General features: G+C 38.3%; 1 protein-coding gene across 1 annotated transcript in view; it reads right to left on the bottom strand.

The window, feature by feature from the left end:
- Positions 1-20,775, bottom strand: part of SDK1 (sidekick cell adhesion molecule 1) — a 1,163,851-nt gene that overhangs the window by 223,569 nt on the left and 919,507 nt on the right. Inside the window, 3 exon segments of the mRNA XM_078152930.1 lie at positions 1,820-2,011; positions 15,071-15,169; positions 19,773-19,965. Coding sequence (XP_078009056.1) covers positions 1,820-2,011; positions 15,071-15,169; positions 19,773-19,965 — 484 coding nt within the window.

Here is a 20,775-nt window from a genome sequence, read left to right as displayed (position 1 = left end):
CTTCCACTAAAGTCTCTCTCTTAATGCTTTATTGTGGCATAGTGGTGATCCCTGGTTTTCTAAAGTTATCAAAAGGGTACAACCTCCAGAAATTTTTGCTAAGCTGCAAACATTTCTAGTATAGGCTCAGTGACAGACTGTTTGTCTTCTGAGTACTGGCCTGGTTAAATTTGGAGAGGATCATCACCAAAAAGTTGAAGGGTCAGTCAATAAGCATTTATGCCTTCTATGTGCCAGGCACTATGCTAAGCCCTGGAGAAACAAAGAAAGGCAAAAAAAAAAAAAAACCAAACAGTCCCTGTTCTCAAGTGACTCATGGTCTACTCAGGAAGACAATATTTAAACAACGATGTACAAACAGCTATGTAAAAACATGATATAAACAGATCAATTGCAGATATTTTGAAAAGGAAGGCAATAAGGTTATGAAGGCTAGGAAAGTCTTATCGAACATGGAATTTTAGCTAAGATTTCAAGTAAGCCTGCAAAACCAGGAAGCTAAGAGCTGCAGGCATGGGAGACAGCCAATGAAAATGCCCAGATTCTGGAGATGGAGTGTCTTATTCAAGGAACAGCAAGGAGGCCAGTGTCAGTGGATTGCAGAATACATGGAAAAGAGTAAGGTGTAAGAAGACTGGAAACGTAGGAAGGGATCAGGTTATGAAGAGCTTTAAAAGTCAAAAAGAGAGTTTTATATTTGATCTTGGAAGTAATAGGGAGCAGCTGGAGTTTATTAAATAGGAGGGGTGACATGGTGAGACCTATGGTTAAAGAAGATCAATTTTATAGTTGAGTAAAGGAGTGAAGCTTGAAGTAGGGAGATAAATCACCAATAGTCTAGTGAGATAGTTGAGTGAGGTGATGAGGGCCACCAAGATTCTTCTTTCCTCTCTGGCTATGGCTGCTCATAAATGAACAAATGAATGAATCGAAAAGCACTTATTAAGTGCCTACTATGTGCCATGCACAGAGGACACAAAACTATAGGGGTAGTGATTGGTGCCCTAATGGAGTAGATCAACCCAGACCAGCAATGAACCATGGTAAAACTGATTTGATTATGGTTCATGATTCCTGAAGGGGGAGGGATAAAGAGGAAAGGGGAAAGCATGAGTGGCGTAGGGAAGGGGTGCTAAGGAAGGAAATGTCAATGGAGTAGTCTTTAACTGTGCACAGCCCTGGAATGACATTTCTCTACATCAGTATCCCTCAAGGAAAAAAAAAATCCCCACCCATGACTTAACAGTTATCCTGCTAGATAAAAGGGCTTCCTTTTACTAATGTCATTCATTTTTGTACCATACTCGTTTCTCAGTACACCTCTCTCATTCTTGAATCTTCTCTTACATCAAAGAAAAAGTGACATAAAGCTGACTGACACAGAAACCATGTCTGATAGCGAACACAACATTCTGGACCCATAACTCACTACATCTGTCTAGAAAAGTTTGTTTCATCATCTCTTCTTCTGGACCAAAATTCATCACTACTGTTCAGAGTTTGGCATCCTTCAAGATTAAAACAAAGAAACAAACAAACAAGCAAACAAACAAACCCCCCAAACATCTGTTTTACTATTTTATAACCATAAAATAAGGATTTCTTTTTGGTCTGATTGAAATTATGCCCACTTTACTTTGTTTCTCTTCTGCTTCTCCATACAAAGTGTCAAAGTAAGGCAAAGTAAGGCAGGATTAACCAATCTCATAGAGTTACATTAGGGAAACAAAGCTATCTATGAGATACAAAGTATAAGTGTACTGCTTTGAATTTCACACATCTGATAGCTGAAAAACTATGATGGTGAAATTTTACTAACCTGGTGGAACTCCAGAAGAAATTGTGGATGAAGTCACCAGTCCAATCCCTGTTGCTGTGACAGCTGCCACTTCAATGGTGTAGGTGGTGAGAGATGACAATCCTTTAATTTTATATTCATGGGTTGTGTTATTTAAAGTAAGTGTAAGACGAGAGTCATTTCTACTGTACACCTCCCAGGAAATCTGATAACCTAGAAACAATGACAAAACAGCTTGACAATCACAATCATCTCATGCTTATTTTTTTTTTGTTTCAAGTTCTTTAATTTGCTTTAAAAATATTTTAATGGGTCCAATACTCAATTGTTATGTATCTACCTTTGGTATTTGCACAGATGTCCTAAGCTTCCCTGTACCACTGCAGTTGTTATAAAGGTGGCCCAGTGGATAGAGTAACAGGCCTGGATTTAGGAAGACTCATCTTCCTGAATTCAAACATGGCCTGGGATGCTTACTAGCTCTGTGACTCTGAACAAGTCACTTCACCCTGTTTGCCTCAGTTTCCTCATCTATAAAATGAGCTGGAGAAGGAAAAGGCAAACCATTCCAGTATCTTTGCAAGAAAACCCCAAATGGGTTCATGAAGAGTTAGACACAACTGAAAAATGACTAAACAACAACAAAATGAATTACATAGTTTCCCCTCTTTTATTTTCCCTTGCTTCAAATAATTATAATTATTTATCATTTCTAAATTTCTAGAAAAATGGATTTTAAAAGATTTTCCTGTTTGCTTTGATTAATTTTGCTTCTGTTTTGCATACTTTTTGCTGTTGTTGTTCTGCTTTTTACCCTTCTATTTCCTAGTGAAATGTTAATCTCCTATGTACCCCACTCACAATTTACTTGATTCTAAATATCTTTATAATTTGTGTTCAGAGGCAAAAAGACCTATGTGGCTCTTAAATCAAAACTTTTTATAAGAAAGCTTAATACACCACACACACATGAGGAAGCTTTAAAAATATCACTTGATGATGCAGACAATGATGAAAGGACCTAGGATGTACAAAGTTGAAGGAAAAAAAACAAGAAAATATATTTTTCCTTACTCTTAGCCAATGATCTTGATGCTAAAAAATTATCAGGCATTTTAACCTCCTCAAGTTCCATTTTTTTGAGATGGAAATAATGAAAATGGTTATAGACATTAATGCACTATGCAGAAACCAAGAACTGGGAGCACACTATACAGCTAGACTAATTCTTAATAGCTTTAAGAAGAAAAAAAAAGATTAAATGTCAGGAACTGCTGTCAGAAACAGCTGCAGTTCTTTCCTGGTGCATCTGATATAAATTGCCTTCCTATGCAATTCTCTTAGGGCAGGGCTGGGGAACCTTCAGCCTTCACAAGTGGCCTCCTAGGTGGCCTTTTTACTGAGTCCAAGTTTTACAGAACAAATTCTTTTATTAAGGGGATTTATTCTGTGAAGCTTGGATTGAGTCAAAGGGTCACACTCAAGGACCTAGAGGGTCCTAAGACTCAGAGAATTACCTTCAAGGATTAGCTCCCCTGAGATAGGAGTGCTAAGGATAGGGGCTAAGGGTTGTTTACTCTAGATGCCAATGTTATCACTGTGTATCTGAATCATCATTTAATTTATTTTTAGTCACCTTATCTCACTCATATTTCCTGGTTTGTGACCATTCATTCATTCCAACAAGCATTTACTAAACATCTACTATATACCAGGCACTGTACCACAAACTGGGGTTAGAAAGAAAAAACAAACCAAAAAAAAAAAAACCAGCAGTTCATGCCTTCTATTGGGAAAGGTATGGGAAACAACAACATTCAATACATCAATCAATAAGAATTTTTAAGGTACCTACTGTGTATCAGGCCCTATGTTAGGTGCCAGGGATACAAAGGCAAAACTGAAGCAGTATCTGTTATCAAGAAGCTTATCTTCCATAGAGGGAACTAACACATATACATACAACTGTATACAAAATACACACAAAATTAGTACAAGGTAAATTTATGAGAGTGAGGCAACACGAACAGCTGGAGAAAGGCATGGGACCAGGAAAGGTTTCACATAGAAGATGGTTGCTTGGACAGTGTCTCGAAGGGATCCTTAAAGTCAGGTAAGGTGAAATGCATTCCAAGCTTGGGGGACAGTCAGTGCAAAGGCAAGGAGACGAGATAGAGTGTTTGGTTGTGAAGAGCATCAGAAGGGCCAGTGTGACTGGATTATAAGAGTTCAGGAAAGGGGAAGACTGTATAATAAGTTAGAAAGGTAGGTTGGTGCCAGATTGTAAAGGGCTTTGAAAGATAATCAGAGCTTATATTTGATCCTAGAGGAAATAGGGAGCCACTGGAGTTTTTTTTTTGGGGGGGGGATGATGTGGATAGATCTGAACTTTAGGAAAATTTTACTTTGGAAGTTGGGTGGAGAATAGATTGGAGAAGAAAAAAATGGTGCAGAGGGGGAGAGGAGAGGGAGGAAGGAGGCAGGGAGACCAATCTAGAGGGTATTGCAAAAGTTCAGGTGAGACATGAGTGTCAGAATTAAGATATGAATAGAGAGAAAGGGCTAGGTAGGAAAAATGTTGTAAAGGTAGAGGCAACAAGATTTGGAAACTCATTTCACAACCTGAACACTCAAGATTTCACAACTCATGTGTTGTGAAGAATGAGGACTAAAGTATAACTACAAGGTTGTGAACCCAGGGGACTAGAAAGATGGTGGTGCCCTTAACAGAAATAAGTAAGTTCGAAAGAGAATTTCATTTTGGGGAAAAGATGGGTTAAGTTTTGGGCATACTGAATTTTAGATGCCTATGGAACATCCAGTTTTAAATATATAATAGAAAATTGCTCAGAATAGAGAGAATCTAGTACTGTATATAGAGATCTAGAAATAATCGGATTTGAGATGATTATTGAATCCAAAAGAAGTGAGTAGATCACCAAGTGAGACTGCAGAGAAAAATAAAAGAGGGCACAAAATAGAACCTTGAGGCATGCCCAAATTTAGAGGGTATAATATGGATGATGAATCAAAAAAGCAGATTGAGATAGAATGGTCAGAAAGGCAGGAGGAGAACCAAAACAGAGCAATGTGATGAAAATCCAGAGTGGAGAAAGTATTAGAAGTGAGTGTGAGGAGAGAAAATGAAAGTAATGGGTATAGATAGTTTTGGAAAAGAGTTATAGGATATTAGTTTGAAGAGATAGTAGAATCTAATAATTTTTTTTTCAGGATTTGGGAGACTTGGAATTTTTGTAAATAGTAGGGAAGGAACTAGGATATAGGAAGACATCCAAGATTATACACATTAGATTATTATGGGGGGGCAGTCTGCTGGAGAAAATAAAATGGGATGAGATCAAGGATACATGTAGAAAAGGTGATCTTGGCAAGGAGAAGGGTCACCTCTTATTAAAGGCTGGAGTAAAAGAAGAGAGAATGAAAGATGAAAGCAAGGGACTTTGAGAAGTAGGGATGGGAAGAAGAGGGAGTTCATGGTGAATGGTCTTCATTTTCTTAAAAAAGGATAGGAGCAGCGGATAGAGCATTGGCCCTGGAGTCAGGACGATCTGAGTTCAAATTGATTCTCAGATATTTACTAGTTGTATCACCTGGGCAAGCCACTTAAACCTGATTGCCTCCAAAATAATAATGATGATGATGATGATGATAATAATAATAATAAAGTATAGGCCAGGTCTTTAGCTAAGAGGGAGGAGACGGTATGGAGTCTTGAAGATCTAGAATGCCTCTATAGGAAGTGGGATAGAAAACCTGGGGCACAGTGAATAAAGTACCAGCCCTGGAGCCAGAGGACTTAAGTTCAAATCTGGCCTCAGACACTTGACATTTCTTAACTGTGTGATTCTGGGTAAGTCACTTAACCCTGGTTACTTCGCACAAACACACACACACACACACACACACACACACACACAATTAGAGAGGAAGAAAAGGATTATCATGTTGCAGTGAGGGTCCAGTTGATATTAGAAACATAAATTTACATTGGATCTAATCAGTCTGTGTGATCTATTCTAGCTCCATTATGAAATGAATGCAAACATATACAGAGTAAATACAAAGGAGTAGTAGGAGGGAAGAGAGGACTTACCATTTAGAGCAGTGGTGTCAAACTCAAACAGAAAGGGTAGGGCACTAAATTATAAATAATGCTCACCGCATATTGATTTATGTTAATAAATTAATATTAATATTATCTGTTTTATTTTAATGATTATGTTAAATGTTTGCCAATTACATTTTATTCTGTTTCTGGTAGCACTAAGAGTTTTGTGGGCCTTATGAAATCCATGTATATGGTGTTGATACCTCTCATTTAGGAGATAAGTAGAGGTCTTCTATAGGAATTAGCTTGAGCTAGCTGGCCAACTCTTCCTCTGTGGCTTGTCAGCTTGCAGTTTTAGCCTCCTCTCCAGTTTGTCCATGCTGTAAATGCTTGTAAGTAGACCGACCATTCCATTACTAATCTCTATTTTTTTTTTGATTGTGGTATCTATTTTCTACTCTATCCTATGGCTGTTGCTAACATCTTTTACCCAAATCACCTATCCATCTGACACTTGGACTTATTAAACATAATATTCAAGGTCTATAAGCTAATAACATTATTTTTTATTTAATCCTTTCATATTCAATCATTCAGTGACTTAGAATGAATGTCTTATTGTTGATGTTCAAGGATATAAGTAGAAGACTTTTAAATAACTATTGTGACACATTTTTTATGTGTATGGACAAGCTTGGAATAATCACCTCTGCATTATCTGAACCAATTCTCTTAATAGTTCAGAATATAATGTTAACATTGCTAAGCCTATTCCAAAGGCATAAAAACCCAGTGTTACGTAACGTTGAACCTATGTGGTAGTTAACTTCAGCTGCTCAAAACCATTCGCCATCAAAACGCACAAAAAATGGTGGCATTGGTTGAAAATACTGACCTGGAGCAAGAACACAATGGCAGCCTTTAGTGAGTACTCTAGTTACAGCAATTTAGTATAGAACTGTTATGATCTATTGGCATAAAAACTGATAAAATTATATACTAAAAATGATAAGGATATCCATGGACATGCCAACAAAACCTGATTTAATCAGGCTAGGACAAATAAAAACAAAATTGAGTTGAATGAGCTAGACCAAGAATACTTAATAAAAACTGCATCTAAAGTCCAGTCATACACAGATGGGCAGAAACTTTGGGCCATGTGGTGAGGAAAGATGTCCTCTATTTTATAGGCAACTTTTCCAGGGATGTATCTGGTGGAGTCCAATCAGTCTGGACAGCAAATGTTTCATCTGGCTCTAATGTAAGCTAGAGGAGAGAAGGTGCCACAGACCCTTCCTTCTGTATTGGCACTCTACCTTCTCCATAAACGGCTGCCTAACAGAGACTAACGACCAGAGGAGTTTCAGAAATAATTTTCTGTTGATCTGAAGTAAATTCTCTACAAGAGAGCAGTATATCCAATCACAAACTGTCTGTCTATATCCTGGCCCTCATAAATCAGAGTTTACAGAGGGAGAGAGGAAGATACTGAAATTTACAAGGAGAGCAGTGAGTAATTTACTAAGAAGGCTGGATCTTTCCCTCATTCTTTGTACCTTTCTCTCATTCCAGACCCCAGAATTAAAAAGAAATCACAGTGAATGATATCTATGAACCAAAGCTAATAAAATAGTAGCTTCTTACCAGGTATATAGACCTTAAAGCAGCATTGTATAAAGCACCAAGCTAATCAGTCTATGAAACAATTCCAGCAGCTGCCTTTAATAGCAATGCATGGCTTTAATAGGAAGTCTCAAAAGGATCATTGGATGAATAAAATTTTCCTGGAATTGGAGCCTTGGGTTCTTGTTTCTCTCACTAATGCAGATTTTATCTTTGGTTGCATCTCTTTAGGAAATACTGGAACGTTTGGCACGAAATAGACCTGCGTGGTGGTACTGTCACGCTCCATTGGAAGTCCAAGTCATTCTTAGAGATGCCAATCTGTCATCAACAGAGCAGCACTCTACCATAGCCAATGCATTATGGCTTGCCTTATTGGGGGCAGGTTACTAATTATTACATTCCTTGGGGAAGTGCCTGAAGCTTGACTGAACAGAGGCTAATGAAATAATCACAATGCCTTAGTCTTGTCCCTCTCCAGGACCTCTCTTTCCCACAGAGATAACAAAAGAACTATGGTCAGGAATCACTTCCCTATTGCTGCTGCCCAACCATCTTTAAGGTGAAATTATTTAATGGTGACTTGAGATCTAGGAAACTATCTGAAAAAGAGAAGATGGGAGAGGAGGAAAAACAAACAAACAAAGGCAAGCAGCATTTCCACTTCAAGAGCTGTAGAATAGAAACTCCTTGAGGACAGAGGGTACTTTTCAGGTCATTTGTTGTTGTTTGGTTTGGTTTGGTATCATGTCAATCAGTCTGTTAATCAATAAGAATTTATTAAGTGCCCACCACATAACAAGCATTATACTAGGTGCTGGGACTACAAAGATAAGTGTGAAACATTGCCTACTAACAAGAAGCTAACATTCTATCAGGGAAGACAACACATATGTGAAGTATACACACACACACACACACACACACACACACACACACACAAGGTAGATGGTAGATTGGAGAAAGTTAAACTGAAGCCAGTCTCTAGGACAACACAATGCTCCAACATAAGAACGGCAATGCAACCAAACCTTCTGCAGGAGAATGTCACTTTTTATAATACTAGCATTCCCTTCTATAGCAAAGAGGGTAAACAGTGCCATCATAAACAACAGATTTTGCTTGAAACTAAAGGTATTTATTTAAATAAAATCTTCTAATGAGTTCACTAAATTCTATTAGCTAGTTAAAAAAAAGCAGATGATCATAAATTGGAAGTATTGGCAATGGCTGTTTAGCAATAAAAGGCTTGCCCAACTCAAATGATTGTGCCCATGGATTTTTCTTGTTAAACTAAATGGGAATAAAACAGGCTGCCTTCTCTGATAGGGCAGGGCAGGTGTCTACATTAGTGACAGATAAATGTATATTTATTTCTTGATTGAAAAACATGATAATTCTTGGAAACTAAAACTATCTACCAGGGAAACTTAGCTTGATACTCAATATTTTGTTTACATGTGAAACTTAAAAGCAGACTTTACTGACATTATGAATCATATATAGGTTGCATTCAAACTGTCTTCCCTCTGAAATCAATACTAAGCAGGCAGCAAGGAAGCACCAGTAATTAAGGAGAAATTGAAAGAGAGAGAGGAGATAATAGTTGGGACAGTCTATTAGAAGACACACAAGGGGATGAGATCAAAGGTACATGTTTAGGAGTTGGCTTTAGCAAGCAGAAGGGTAGTGTCTTCATCTGAGATTGGAAGGAAGGGGTTGAAGAGGGATGAGAAGGTCTGAATCACTACTGTGGAAAGTGGGATAATGTATTGATTTGGAAGGAGTAGAACGATTGACTTGAGATTGTTGTTTAGTCATTCAGTTATGACTGACTCTTTGTGACCCCATGGACCACAGCAGTCCAGGCCCTTATATCCTCACTATCTCTTGAAGTCTGTCTAAGTTCATATTCATTGTTTCTATGATACTATCTATCCATCTCATCGTCGGCCATCCCCTTTTCCTTTTGCCTTCAATCTTTCCCAGCATCAGGATCTTTTCCAATGAGTTATGTCTTCTCATTGTGTGGCCAAAGCATTTAAACATCAGCTTCAGTTTTTGACCTTCCAGTGAAAAACTTGAATTAATTTCTTTAAATATTGACTAGATCTCCCTGCTATCCAAGGGACTCTGAAAAGTCTTTTCTAGTACCACAATTCAAAAGTATCGATTCCACAGCACTCAGCTTTCCATAGAGTTCAACTATCATAGTCATACATTGCTACTGGAAAAACCACAGCTTTGACTATATAGACCTTTGTCTGCAAGGTGATATCACTGTTTTTTAGTATACTGTCCATGTTTGCCATAGCTTTCCTTTCAAGGAGTAAGCATCTTTTAATTTCATGGTTGTAGTTGTCATCTGCAGTGATCTTCAGACCCAAGAATATAAAATCTGACACTGCTGCCATTTCTTCTCCCTCTATTTGCCAGAAAGTGATGGGACCAGTTGCCAAAATCTTAGTTGTTGTTGCTGTTGTTTTTAATGTTAAGCTTCAAGCCAGCTTTTACACTCTTCTCTTTTACCCTTATCAAGAGGCTTCTTAATTCTTCTTCACTTTCTGCCATCAGATTGGTGTTGTCTGCATATCTGAGGTGATCTATCTGCTGCCATTTTGTGGAGTTGATGTTTTCAGTCTACAAAATGAATCAAGCTAGTGGGCCAAGTTACTGGAAGGAAGGCCCAAAGCAACAGGGATGCTACACAAAGTAGAAGAGCCAATGCAACCATTGATATAAACACTGAAGGTATTATGCTGTTCTTTCAAAGAGTAGTAATTCTCACATTTCAAGAAAAATCCCATCTTTCACATATGACCTTATTCATGACAATCTGGGGTTCATCATGCCACAATTAAAAGAGGAATCAGAGGACCTGGGTTCCATTAATGGAACTATATGTCACTTACTACATGTATGACCTTAGGTAAGTCACTCAATCACTCTGAGCTTCAGTTTCCCTGACTCTGATGAGGGGATTAGATAAAATAGGGGTTCTTAATTGCATGTATGTGTGTGTGTGTGTGTGTGTGTGTGTGTGTGTATTCACACCACTTGTGTATGTTGGACTCTTTTGACAGTCTAGTGAAAAGAAGAGCAAATATATTGAAATGTATTTATCAAAAAATAGTTATTTAAAAATTCACAGATTCTAGGTTAAGAACCCTTGGATTACACAATTACAAAGGTTGTTTCAAGCTCTATGGTATTATGATCAATGAGTGCTGATCCAGCTCAAAGAACTCCAGTGTTGGGAAACTATTATGTCCTATTTACAAGTATTAGGTTGCCCAAAGGCAAATGGGCAGCCTAAGTGGCTTGGGACAGAAACTTCCTTTCATCTTTCCCTACGTTGTATAAAACCAAATGACAACCACAGATTCTAAATTAAGACCCCTTGGACAACCATGTCTCCCCCATTCTCAAATGCCACCTAGCCCATTTTCCCCACTACCCATATGAGGAAGGCAATACAAGTGTCATATAGAATATTAAAATTGGTAGGGACCTCAAATGCTACCTAACCCAACCCATACCTGAACATAAATTTCTCCTACAACATCCCCACAAATGGTCATCCAATTTTCAATTGAATGCCCATCATGTCTAAAGCACTGTGATAGGCATTAGGGATACAAGTCAAAAAGGAAAAAAAAATAGTCCTGCCCTCAATTCACTAAAGAGTATATATTTCCTTGAAGGCCTCTAGAGAGGAAGAATTCCACTAGCAATTGAATTAGTCTATCCCACATTCAGACAGCTTAGATTGTTAGAGAGTTTATTATTATTCCAATTTTACAGACAAAGACACAAGGGTTTACACTTGTAGGAGACTTAACCAACTGGTGTCCAAGTCCCTGCCTCTCCCTCTCCCTCTCCCTTATGGTGTTCCTAACCCAATCCATTGGAGCTACCATCAGTGACTAAGAATGGGAGGAGTTTCCATATTCCACTGCTTGCCTGGTCGTGGAGATATGACTCTTACGGGAATTCCTTTTGGGGTTCCTAACCAACCCATTGGAGCTACCATCAGTAACTCAGGATGGGAGGTGGGGGAGGAGTTTCCATATTCCACTGCTTACATGGTAGGGAGATATTGGATAAAGAGGGAAACACTTATCTCACTACCACAGCTTCAGGGATATGGGGGTTGGGGTAGATATATCTCCTTGGATTTCCATTCAATACATCTGTCCATGGAAATAGTCATACATGGTACTTACGGTTTCTAGTACTATTAGTACTATACTTCAGGTACACTATGGGTTAAATAATCTTTTGTAGACTAGGTTGGGAATATTACTATCCTGAACATAATTCTGTTTCTATGGAGTAACAAACTTCAAGTTCCAAACATCTGATGTAAACACTAACTTGTGGAATACAACCTGTTTGCAAGTTCAGAACCACCTGTAACTTCACGATTGAAAGCCCTGTTCAATTACCTTAGCTGCATCTGTTGTATGATAGACAGCCAATGAGGGTGTGGTTGCTCTGCTTTCCTTGTTTCTAGCTATACATGAGCCTGGTATACATGAGAAGAAAAAGAGAGGGAACCAGATGGAGCTGTTCTGACCCTCTCAATAAAGCTGGTATATACCAAGATTCCCAAGGGCTCAAAGTGGAGAATGGAGTTTAGTTATTTAAATAATTTGTACCTAACTTCACATGTGTATGGATTGTAACTAGCAAGTTTTGCATAGGGGTGAATTTATTATTATCATTTATTATAATAATACAATGTATTATAATTAACAATAAACTCACACTTAAACCAATTTGGACAACTTCACTTAAAGTAGGAGAGAGATACCAGGCCTCCAGGAAGCTAGGGACAAGGAGAGTTTTTAGGGGGTGGGTATGAAGCACCATCTAGTAACTTCCTAATTTAATCAGTTATTCTTGCTAGCTACATAGTAAGTTCATCGTGTCTCTGCTATTGAAAAATTGTCAAGATACTGCAACATTTTTGTGACTGGGGAAAAGTTCAATCACCCTAACCTAATTATGACTCTGAGTATAGGGAGGAGGTGACATTACATCTTAAGCTATTGAGAGAGGACAAGTATAATTTCTATTGTGCCTGAGTCAAGTACTGTACAACATATTTAGGTGTGTATTATATGTGACTACAATGGAGTTTTGCTAATTAAGAGATTGGTATAGAATGGGGCTGTTCAATATTGACCAATTATGAATTCTCACCTTAAATTCTCACAAAGATTTAAAGTTTCCAAAGCATGTTCACATGCATCAGAATAATAGGTCATATTTTTATAGCCCTTTCCTCCTAACAACGTGAAGTAGATGGCATATGGATTCTCATCCATATTTTGCAGATAAGACTAACAGACTGCCAGAGGGATCCATGACACACAAAAAGAGGAAACCAAGACCTAGAGAGATCATGTGATTTTTTTCCAAGACCACACAGCCAGTAAGTGGCAGAGTGGAATTACGCTGTCTATGCCCTAGGGATGGGAAAACAATCAGATATGTTTGAATGAGATTTCTCCCCTTCTTCTAAAACACCTGGACCTCTTCAGTACAGGGCACCTAGAGGAGTGACAGAGAGTCTGATGTGGCCTCAGTATGATGGCAAGAGGGTATTTCTCATGCAGATCATGGATCCACTTCCTATTCCTGCAAATCCTAAAAAAAGTTGCATCCAAGTTTGGGATTCTGGTTATCCCTTGCCCTCTGGAGATCCGGTTGTATGCTTGTCTCTTCAATGACAGTGATGGCACTGTATTCTTGTAAATAAGCCAATATTTGTAAAAAGTGTTCAGCACAGTGCTTGGGACAAAGTAAGCTTACTTTTTGTGTTTTTTTTTCCTTCTCTTTCCTTGTCCTTCCCATTTCTTTGATGCTAAAATTTTAGTATCTTCTCTTGCGTGAGGTAAAATGCTAACCTAATAAAAATAATAAAACTACCTAAATTCATTGACTTATTCAGTGCCATACCAATTGAACCACCAAAAGATTACTTTAGGAGCTAGGAGAAAAAATTAATCTGGAAGAATAAAGGGTCAAAGATTCTTAAAGGAAATAATAGGGGGAAAAAAAGGAAGCAAAAGTGTCTAGTAGCACCAAGCCTCAAACTATACTACAAAGCAGTGATAATCAAAACTATTTGGCAATGGCTAAAAGATAGAAAGTCAATCAATGGAACAGTTTAGTTACACAACATACAGAAACAAACACAGTTATACAGTGTTTGACAAACTCAAAGACTACAACTAGATTCACCATTCAATAACTGTTAGGAAAACTGGAAAGAAGTCTGGCAGAAATTAGGTTTAGATTAAGATCTCATACCACATACTACAATAAATTCCAAGTGGATATATGACATAGATATAAACGGTCACATCACAAAAAAAGGTTTATCGATTTTTAGAATTATTGGCTTTTATGTTTTCCCTGCCCCACCAAAATTATAGTGAACAAGGAAAAGGTTTTATGATTGCTCAATATTTCTATCTTGTGTTTTTACTATTATTTTCTTTGAAAATTATAGATATATTTTGTTTTTATATCATTTTTATTTCTGTATGTATATATATATACGCACATATATAGGCTATATATACATATATACAATGTTCAGCAGTCACAATTTTCTATCTCTCAAAAGAAGGGAAAGAGGTGTTATTTCCTCATTTCTTACTTCTTTGGTAATTATAATTACAAGTTATAAGTTTAAATTTGCTGTTGTTATTATTGTTCTTTCCATCTACATTTTTGTAGGCACTATCTACATACATTGTTTTCCTGGTTCTAATCATTACTATTTTAAAAGTTGCAACCTAAAAATTTATTTAAAATATTTTCCAACAAAAATCATTTAAAAATCAGGGAAAAAAACCCCAAATGTTTTGCATGAGAGAGACCTCTGACCAGGGGTTCTTACTATGTCCGCAGGGTTTGTGGATAGCTTTGAGGGGGTCTGTTTACTTGGATAGGAAAAAAAATTACGATTTTATTTTCAGTAACCTCTAACTGAAATTTAACATGTCCTTCAATGACTTAAAAACATTCTTCTAAGAAAGGGTCCATAGTTTTCACCAGACTGCCAAAGGGGTCGTCACAAAAAAGTTAAGAATCCCTGCCTTAGATCACAAAATAATAATTTTTTTTAATTATTGAAGGGAACTTATATTCTCTTCTTCTTACACTACTCATAACTGTTCCCAAAGTCTACGGAATCTAACATTTCCTTTTTCTCTGTGTGTTGCTCAAGTTTTCAGGCACAGGTTTACTATCTTGAAATCTTGGTTCTCAACAGAGGTCAAAGAGCACTGGGAAGGTACACCGAAGATGAAGAGCAGACTAAACGAGAGGCCAATCAGCTTGACGCCCCAGGATGGAGATAATTTCTAAAAAGGGTGTCACTTTCAGTAAGTACAATCTTGGGCTTGCGGTAATTGGCAAAATGGTCTAGTTGACATTTCAATTACCCTAAAGAGAACACTGAAGTCTGCACCTCCATAGGTAGCTCTGCCTGAATGCTCTACTGTCCAACCATTTTGACTACGGCAAAACAATTTTAAAAAGGAGAACGTGATACTTGCCTATAATAATGCCATTTTTCTCCACAGGTTCCTGCCAGCTGACCTTGAGAGACGTGTCCAGAATCTCGGTGAAACTCAGGTGTCCCACAGCTCCAGGCTCTAGCAATCAGAACAGGAAATCTGTTAACAGGGGAGCCCCATTTCCTTTTGATCAGATTCGTGGGGCAGGGTTAGGGCCAGGGAATGAAAATGGTGATTCAGGGCCAACAGAAACCCGTAGGAAACATCAGTAAGAACAGCAGGAGGGGAAAGAAATGCAAGGTGTTAAGAGGTACTCTGGCCATTATCACATAAATTATTTCATCCAGTCTACATCCCAACTGTGCAGAGAACTAAAGAGACTGGCAGCAGGAAATTTACACACACCTTGTACTCCATCTCTCCCCTTGATTTAATCTAATTAGAACAATCGCTTCTGCTGTTTTCCACCAACAGTCTCTCACTACCATCTTCCCAGCTTTTACAGGTTCTGAGTTACCACCAGCTCTTATATCTTCAGGAGCTGAAGAAGTTGTGCATCTGCAGATAGGATTTCCTTGGTTTCCACTTATTATGGGGGGGTGATGCCTTTGGTCAGGGGATAAGCTCCCTCCCTGGATTGGCATTTCTGCCATCACATCCCACCTTTGGGCTGGATAACAAAGGTGCAAGCATTAGCTTCAGAGAGCCAGTCAACAGCAATTAATAAAGTCTTTACTGGATCTTTCTCATAGAGAGAGGGCAGCTTCCTCATTCTCATAGACTCATAAACTATCAGAGCTAGTATGGAACTTAGAGAACATCTGGTCCAATCCTCTCATTGTATTAGAGGAGGGAACGCAGCGAAGCCTGCGACGTGACTTGCACAAGGTCACACAGCATGAGACAGAGCAGAGATCTGAAACCAGGTCTTCTGGCTTGAGTCCTGACAACTACTTTGTGTCAGTTATTATGCAAGTCGCTGGGGGTGCTAAGACAAAAAAGGAAATCAAAACCTGTTCCAGCTCTCAAAAAATCATATATTCTATCAAAATGCTTTTATGTTACTTTGTAGGTAAAGTGGGTATGTAAGGAGGAAAGGGGAATATTGTGCTTTCTGCTCTCTCTCTCTACTGTAGTTCATTAGATTAACTGGCTATCACCTTGGAAGGCACACATGTAGCAGGGTTCTGGAGGGGATAGGGTACAAGATGAGAATGTTTTCGGGGGGAAGGAAGAGGGTTGACTAACACAAAAACTGAGCTTTTGGAGGTGGAACAGAAAAGAACAACCAGTGGGATAATCCTAATTGAATGCTGCAGGGGGGAGGCCCCAAGCGGCTGTGAGGCACTAAGAGAGAAGGTACCAAGCCAAGGAACAATACGGCCAGCACTGAATGTAAAGAGTGGTGATATGCTGTAACTGGGCCTAGTCAGAGGAGGGCTGAGCAGGGGTTGACCCTTCCTTCCAAGTCTATGTTCCTATTTCTTTTTTACTGGCTTCCTCTCTGTTAGCTCCACTCTAATCAGATGTCTAGAATGGAGAAGGGAGTATAGAAACCACTCTGGAAGAATTTGAAAATAATATGTAGCCCCATAAGAAAAGAATGTCCAGTCACTGGGACCCTGAAGTTCATTCAAAGGGAATAATTTTTAACATCAAAGAATCAAACATTTAGAATAAAAATAGTTATGGCCACTGACCCATAGGTCCTTGCAACCTAAATGAGTATATGTGTATGTGTGTGTGTGTGTGTGTGTGTATGTACATATACATATACATACATATATACATATATGCACACATATGTGTATATATGTGCATATATATGTAGTTGTATATGTATATGTGTGTGTGTGTATATATATATATATATATATATATATATATATATATCTGTATGTATGCCAACATCTATTTTCTCTAAAAGTTAACTTCCTAGCTTTGCTATTTTCCCCTGCTAGGCAGTGAGGGAAACAGCTCCAAAGCTCTTATTGGTGATTTAAAAAAATAACAAAAACAAAATAAAATAAACCCCTGTTTTTTCTACTTTCATTTCTAAGAGAAATAGAGGGATAGAAATGTCCAAGCTCTCTAGAAAAGGTATGATGAGCCTAGACCTGCTTTTCTCCCTGTTATTTCTCACAGCCCCATTCCTACCTTGACACTGTCATCTTCCTCTTCAAGGAAGTTTCTCTCTAAGATAAAATGAGGGGAAGAGTTCAGAAAGAAAGATAGGAAACAGAGAAGGTGGTAAAGGAGGGAGGAAGGGGGAAATGGGAGGAGATAAAATGGGAGAAAGATGGAGGCTTTTAAGATGAATGCAAGATCAGTTTCCCAGTTGGTATTTGAATAACTACAATGTGTAATTAAAACAAAAATTGGCAATTGATTCTGAAAATACACCTGTCAGGGCAAACCTTTTGAAAGGGTTTTTCGTGAGCTCAAATAGTCTGACAAGCTTTAGCTTCCCAGGGTAGAAGATGGCAAAATAGAATGGCTGTCAAGACTATATCCTCCCTCAATTTTGATCTTTCAGAGACACATTTTGACTGGTGTTGGATCCAACTCATTCCTCCTCCAATCGATGAACTAAGGAAGAAAGCTTTTTGCTCACTTTATATTCTCTGTGCTCCTGCTACCTAGATTGCTGCCCAAATATGCTATCCTCCAGCTCTGTGGAAACCAGTTGGCAATGTCTGGACTAAAAATTTATATTGTGTTTCCTCGATGCTTCTCCTTTTGCCCTAAGTTCCCATTCCACTTGAACCTTGAAAAAGAAAGCCTGCCACTAGGTTACCTAACTATAGCAGAGTGAACCTCGAAGGGTGTTGGGGTTTTTTTTCTCTAAAAGAAAGCACTTCCAATATAGACCTCAACTGTATATTTCACTAATTTGTATATCACACTTAATATACTATATCTATAGTGAATATGAGACTGCATATCCAAGCCTCCTTGGCTGAGAAAATTTAAAACACTGAAATCATTCTTATAGTTTTTGAAATTCCTAGGGAAGGATTCTTCTTACTCATTCACTGTAGGTCAAATCAGATTTGATTTTCTATTTCCTGGAAACAAAGCTTTATGGATGTTTTCCCATCAGTGTTTTAAAAAAAAAAAAGACAGGGTGGGGAGGGAGAAAAAAAACCCTGACTTTTAGTAACTGGCTTTAGTCAAGATGATTTCCTCTTTAATTTGAAAAGGCTAACCCTTTGACACTTTTCAGCACACTAATGTGTCCTGTGAACAGTAAAATACAATATCCACATAAACTCGATGTATGATTTTCTATGATGTTTGTTGATCTAAGGAGAAGTACCCAAGAGACCAGCTCCTTTTTAAGTAAGCAAAACAGTGAAACACATTGAAATCAAGAAAAAAGACGGGGAGAAAGCTGGGTAGGCAAGCCTGGAAATAGGCTACCCTGCGGCTGTGCAAGATAAAGGGCAGGGTATTCACTCATCAGCAGGAAAGAGGCGAGATGCTTCTTTCTCTCCACCACCCTTCTGAGGTGACTGCTATAGATAAATAATTGAATTTTATTCTTTTTCACTTTAAAGATAAGAGGAAGGAGTGTTATTTGTTGTTTTTTTTCTGACATCTCTTATGGTTATATTTTGTGAAAAACAGCTAGGTTTGTAGAGTTTTGAAGATTATGTTCATAAAATCCTTGTGAATAACTGCTTAGGTAGTCAAATACATTTCTGTTGATCACCACAGCATGAGATAATATTAACACTAAATTTAAAAGACAGTCATTACAAAGAAAATATATTGATGAAATGGGAGCAAACAGGTGAGACTGCCTGATCTGCTACCCCTGGGTCACTTGTAAGGGACTATATATTTTACGGATCAGCAGTAAAGATCTGTCACTTTGGAATACTGCAGGTAACACTGGGTGGTATTTTGGTTCTCTCTCCCTGATAGTGGTAACGGGGGGTGTAGGGCATATCAAAGTTAGTTTATCCACATTCATTCTCTCTCTCTCTCTCTCTCTCTCTCTCTCTCTCTCTCTCAAAGTCTAGCAGATTATGAGGGCTTGCCTGATTGCCCCCATTACACATATAAGATACCTGTAATGCAACTTATTAGATACAGGAATCTTTTTCCTTTAAATATGAGATCTGATTCTACATATGTGGATTCAAGACCCAGGATGGATTATGGGAGGAATTGTCAAAGTCAGGCTGGAGAGGACATGTCCTTCTTTTTTTCAGCACTTTGCCACGAGCAACCTTACCCTTTGGGGAGGTGACCCACATTGGGCACTGGACTATGAATTAGGAAGCTTGAGTTCTTATCTTACCTTATCTTGACCACTAACTAGCTAAGCCACCTTGGAGAAATCATTTCTCCCTTCTAGGCTTGTTTTCTGAACTATTAAATGAGGGGAAATGTTGGACTAGATGACCTCAAAGGTTCCTTCCAGTTTTAACACCATGACTAATTTTACATGCTATTGTTTTGCAACAAAAGTATTTGCTGTTAAGGCAAAAAACTACTTCATATGTACAATAAGTGTCTTATAGTGAGAACTTTTTCTTTGTATGTCATGTCTCTCTAACTAAGCGTAGAATTAAAACTCCTAAAAAGACTGTATCTTTTAATTTTTTTAAAAATTCTGTCTGTTGTTTCATTTTGCACACAGTAGGCAATATATATGTACGTATATCTATATCTATATATCCATATCTCTATCTTTGATTGATGATAAACTGATTGTCAGCCATATACTCACTGTCTTCATGAGTCCAGATGAGTTGGGGTGGGCTCCAAGGGCCATCCCCTGGTGTAGTGAAGCATAGAACTGATGTGTAGTAAGCAGTAAATTTCTGCAAGTTAGTTATATACCCATGGTGAATACCATGGAAATCAGGAGCAATGGTGACAGTGATCAGAGCCTCTGGAACATCCACTGGCCATGCTAGGAGCTAAGAGAGAATAAATTAACAAAGTTTTTAAAAACTACATTTCATCACTTTCAATTGACTTATTAAACATTTGCAGAACATGGAGAGTCACATAGATTCATACAGATGTCAAGATTAAGGTGATTCCCAATCTTATCAGTGACCTGGCAGTCTAATTTTGGAAACTGTGACCCAACAAAAGACACAAAGCAAATGATGTTGTAATAATAGAATGCTGCGATAACTGGATGACTAGTGAGAAAGATGAAGCTAGAGCTGGAAGGTGAGAAATTGTCAGTATTTCTGCGATACAGTACAAGGGGTGTTCTTATTCTAGACAACTGGCCTTGCTGCTTTAGACAGAAATATCCCTAGGGAAGATAGAGGTACAAATACATTACGTTATCACTGCTTAGCAGAAATAGCTCTTAAGAACACCCAGCTCCCTAATTATGAGTTCACTGGGTAGACTTCTGATCAATCATTTGATCTGAGAGAATCCACCCAGCAGGATGGAGTGCCATTGGATGACCAGTCCTGGTTATTCATTCATTGGAGATTAACACATTTTTTCTGATGTAATCTCTTTTTCAGTTTAATAAATAGAGCAAATAGGATCATACAGCAGTTTTAGAACTAGAAGGGACCTCAGAAGACATCTAGTCCACTTCCCTCATTTTACAGATGAGGAAACTGAGGCACAAGAAGGTCAAGTGACTTGCTCAAAGTCACACAGCTAGTGTCAGAGGCAGGATTTGATCCCAGGTCTTCTCGTCTGTGGGGCCAGTGCTCTTTCTAGTTGCTGGGAGCTGGGTCATCTCTCAGAATTAT

This window comes from Phascolarctos cinereus, unplaced genomic scaffold, assembly GCF_003287225.1.
Source record: "Phascolarctos cinereus isolate Bilbo 61053 unplaced genomic scaffold, phaCin_HiC Scaffold_4;HRSCAF=312, whole genome shotgun sequence".
Taxonomy (NCBI): domain Eukaryota; kingdom Metazoa; phylum Chordata; class Mammalia; order Diprotodontia; family Phascolarctidae; genus Phascolarctos; species Phascolarctos cinereus.
Note: the sequence above shows the minus strand (reverse complement) of the source record. Positions and strands in the feature narration are given on the sequence as shown.